The sequence below is a fragment of the Cyprinodon variegatus genome, unplaced genomic scaffold (assembly GCF_000732505.1).
Source record: "Cyprinodon variegatus isolate N-32 unplaced genomic scaffold, C_variegatus-1.0 Scaffold284, whole genome shotgun sequence".
Taxonomy (NCBI): domain Eukaryota; kingdom Metazoa; phylum Chordata; class Actinopteri; order Cyprinodontiformes; family Cyprinodontidae; genus Cyprinodon; species Cyprinodon variegatus.
In genome coordinates, this window is record NW_015150737.1 from 191,133 (window position 1) to 194,896 (window position 3,764).

The 3,764-nt window shown below is 40.1% G+C and overlaps 1 protein-coding gene across 1 annotated transcript in view; it reads left to right on the plus strand.

Annotated features, from left to right (window-relative positions):
- LOC107090179 (protein capicua homolog) overlaps positions 1-3,764 on the plus strand; it is a 98,444-nt gene that overhangs the window by 77,820 nt on the left and 16,860 nt on the right. Inside the window, exons 16-17 of the mRNA XM_015383422.1 lie at positions 189-417; positions 2,790-3,078. Coding sequence (XP_015238908.1) covers positions 189-417; positions 2,790-3,078 — 518 coding nt within the window. The remainder of the gene's footprint in view (positions 1-188; positions 418-2,789; positions 3,079-3,764) is intronic.

Consider the following 3,764-nt stretch of genomic DNA (forward strand, 5'->3'; position numbering starts at 1 on the left):
TGAATTACAAAAATCATTTAAAAAAAACAAACATGTTTCATTGATATATATACAAAAATGAATAAAAGGAACTATATTTATCAAACATTATACTGGGCAAGTAAAAATAGTTTCTGGGCAACTGAAATGTGAAAGTCACTTGCCCTTTGGGCAAGTCCTTAACGTCAACCCCCTGTTATCTCCTACAGGATCACCTACGTCCAGTCCACCCCAGGTGCTACCATGGCAACGCCCCAGCAGGGCGCTCAGCCTCCGTATCTCTCCTCACAACTGGCGGCTCTGGGCTTCACAGCCATCGCTCCGGCCGGACAGCCTCTGGTTCAGCCCATCGTCGGCCAGCCGCCTCTGCTGGCGCCGGCGCCGCCCATTGGCTGTCAGTCACAGACTCCTCCGGGTCAGGCAGCCACTGGCCGTCAGGTAAAGGAAGATATTACATCTTTTTGTTTTTTAGTCAATTTATAGACGTCAGCACAGACAAGGAAAGTTTCTTCTTTCTTTGTAGGTTGTTTATAAGCCAGTAAAAAAAAACCAAACCATGTTCTCCTTTTTCTTCATATTTCAGGTGTCATCAACATTTATATATAAAAAAAGAGTAACAAGGGAAAAGAAAGGGGAAAAGGAGATTTTAAAAATACATTTGTAGAGCTGTAAACCTACAAAACGCATCGAGAAAAGTTTCAGTTATTAAGTTCAAATTACCAAAAGACAAAACACAAAAAGCTCACTGGTGGTACGATTTATTTGGAGTGATCTGCATGACAAAGGCTACGTTCACACTGCAGCCATTGATGCTCAATTCCGATTTTTTTCTGAAATCCGATTTTTTTTTTTTTTGCGTTGTCGTTCACATTTCCAAATATATGCGACTTGTATGTGTATGAACTCCATTCACACAACCTAAGTGTCCCGCATGTGCAGTAGAGGGCGCAATGATGTCACAAGCCAGCATGCTCTGTGTTCACGGAAGTAAACATGGATGGTAGTGCTGGAGCGCATGTAGCCATCTTTCCCAACCTTAAAAACGCAGTCTATTTAATATGGTTAAACATAAACACTGCTCTCCGCATTATCGTCCACCATTGTTTTTGTTTTTCTTGCCACTTCCGCGTAGCGAGAAGCAGAAGAGTGACCACTGTCGGGTATTAATGACATTTAGGTCGGATGGATGCGACCTGGCCGCATTTCGGTGCAGGTCTTATCGGATTCAGGACCACAGAGCCAAGTGGCCTGGGTCTCGTTGGAAAAACCGGATCTGTGTTGTTCAGACTGTCATTTATGGAAGAGGATTAGGGCCACTGGAAAAAAAAAAAAAAAAGTTAACTGATTTTTAAATTTTATTTCAGTTTAATATGGGAAAAAGTTAGAATTCTGACGACTTTTTTCTCAGAATTCTGACTTTAATCGCAGAATTCTGACTTTTTTCTCAGAATTCTGACTTTAATCGCAGAATTCTGACTTTTTTCTCAGAATTCTGACTTTAATCGCAGAATTCCGACTTTTTTCTCAGAATTCTGACTTTAATCGCAGAATTCAGACTTTTTTTCCCATGTTAAACTGAAATAAAATTTAAAAATCAATTAACTTTTTTTTTTTTCCAGTGGCCCTAATCCTCTTCCGTAGTCATTAGAAGATCAGATCCAGGATTATTGGGGGAAAAAAAAAATCGGATTTGGGTCACTTCAGGCTGCTGTGTGAACGTAGCCATAAAGAAAACCTGCAGAACCACCATTTAAAAAAAATTAATTTTATGGTTTTTCGTAACTTTGTGAAATGTCAATGTCAAATTTACTTATATAACACTTTAAAAACAGGTATAAAACTGCAACAAAGTGCTTTACAGGAAAAACAACAATATCAAATTAACAAAACAGAATATGAAACACTGCTTCAATTAAAAGCCGAAGAATAAAAATAAGTTTTAAGAAGCGATTTAAAACGATCCAGGCTGTGGGCGGATTTAATTTGAAGAGGTAATTGGTTCCACAAAATTGGACTTTATGTAAATATCAACAAAAGTCAACAACGCTCCCCAAATCAACAAGGAGCACTACAGTGTCCACATAAAAACATACATACAGCCCACATTCACAAAATATACACACAGACATTCCCAGGCATGGTTCAAAGGAGTAGAAACTGTAAGACGGCCAAATTTGTGATATACTGAATGTAAAAAGGACAAAGAAGAGGAAAAAAAAAAATAATAAAATTTAGAGTTTCTCTGTAAGACAGATTGCAGTGGATTCCAGATCCCACACAATTTGTCCGCCTTTTGATGAAGATCATGGGTGAATTTTTCAGCTGAGGCAATAGAAATGTGTGATATCCACTCATCAAATGTAGGGGCCTCTGATCTGATTAGTATACATTTCTTGACCAGAAATAACAGGATTATAAGCAAATGTTTTGTATCTGCATTTGGTAAGAGTTTCTGGATGATTAAAACGACAAAAGGAGGGAGTTAGTGAGAACGGTTTACCAATGATCTCTTGTGTCACCAGGTAAATCTCAAATAAATGAATAGATATGCCCCTATGCTTTTTGCATTTATGACAAAGATCTCAAGCATCAGAAAACATCCTGTGTAGGCGAACAGACCCACAATTTTATTAATGTGTCTGGATATCAGGACAGGGACACTACTCAGGGCTTAAAGAGCCAGATGTTGCTCTGAAGCTGCAGGCTGTATAAGAAAGGCAGTCGTTTAGTAAAATCCAAACATTAAACCAAATCATCTAACTCCAGGATGTGTTTCAGGGACCTCAAACCTGCTTTCCACTCTCCTTCAGGTACTAGCAGCCATCTATCCTGCACAAACCGTTGCCCTGGCGACCAGCGTGGTTCCGGTGACAGCTGTGCCGCCTGCCGTAGCCTCCCCAGCCCAGGACGCGATAAAACCCACCTCCCCGTCGACCAAAGCGGTGCAGGGTTCGGCGGCTGCAGGGGCGACCTTTCAGCCCGGGGCTGGAACTCAGGTGGAGGTGAAACAGGAGAGCCAGCTGGACGCTGAGAACGAAGGGTCATCAGGCTGCAACCCAAGCTGCTCCGTGGGCAGCTTAGAAAGTGGAGGCGCAGCAGGTAAAGGTCCACAATTTAGATCTTTTATGATGACTGCAGCTTATTCCTCTGTCATTCGACAGAGTGAAATATGAGGAGCTTTGCATGAAATAACAACTTTCTTAGAATTAAAAAGGCAAAGCAGCATCCAGGTTAGGATTGATTAGCTGATAGGAGTTCAGGCAGTTCAAGAGTCAGAAATGGAAAACATTTATGGCCGCTGTCAATCAGTTAGTGGCCTAGTCAGAGCAAAGAGGAATCGATTTACCTTTTTTTGAAGCCTATACCAATTATTTTAAAATCAAATTGATCATAGATATTTTGATCTGATTCGGTTGGGTTGATTTTTCAGCAAATATCGCTTTTTCTTTCTTCAGTCATGTGAAAAAATGAAACAATAATAAATCTCAACTTAAACTGTTGCTGAAGGAGCAGCAACGCATGTGCCTTATTTGATCTCAAGGCGAATGCACACTCCTATTGGCCGATTGATGCCATCTCCATGTAAAGTCCTTAAATGATTTGGGGGAACCCTTCGTCAATGTCATGCCAGTTCATAGCTAAAAAAGTATCTCAAAGTACAGTTTACAGAAATAAAATGAACTAGCTCACCTTCATAGTTCACTTTTTCAACAATGACCTAATTTCTCCAACCTATAAATGAACTAGTTCAAGTTAATTTGGTAAATTAAGCCATATATTTTATC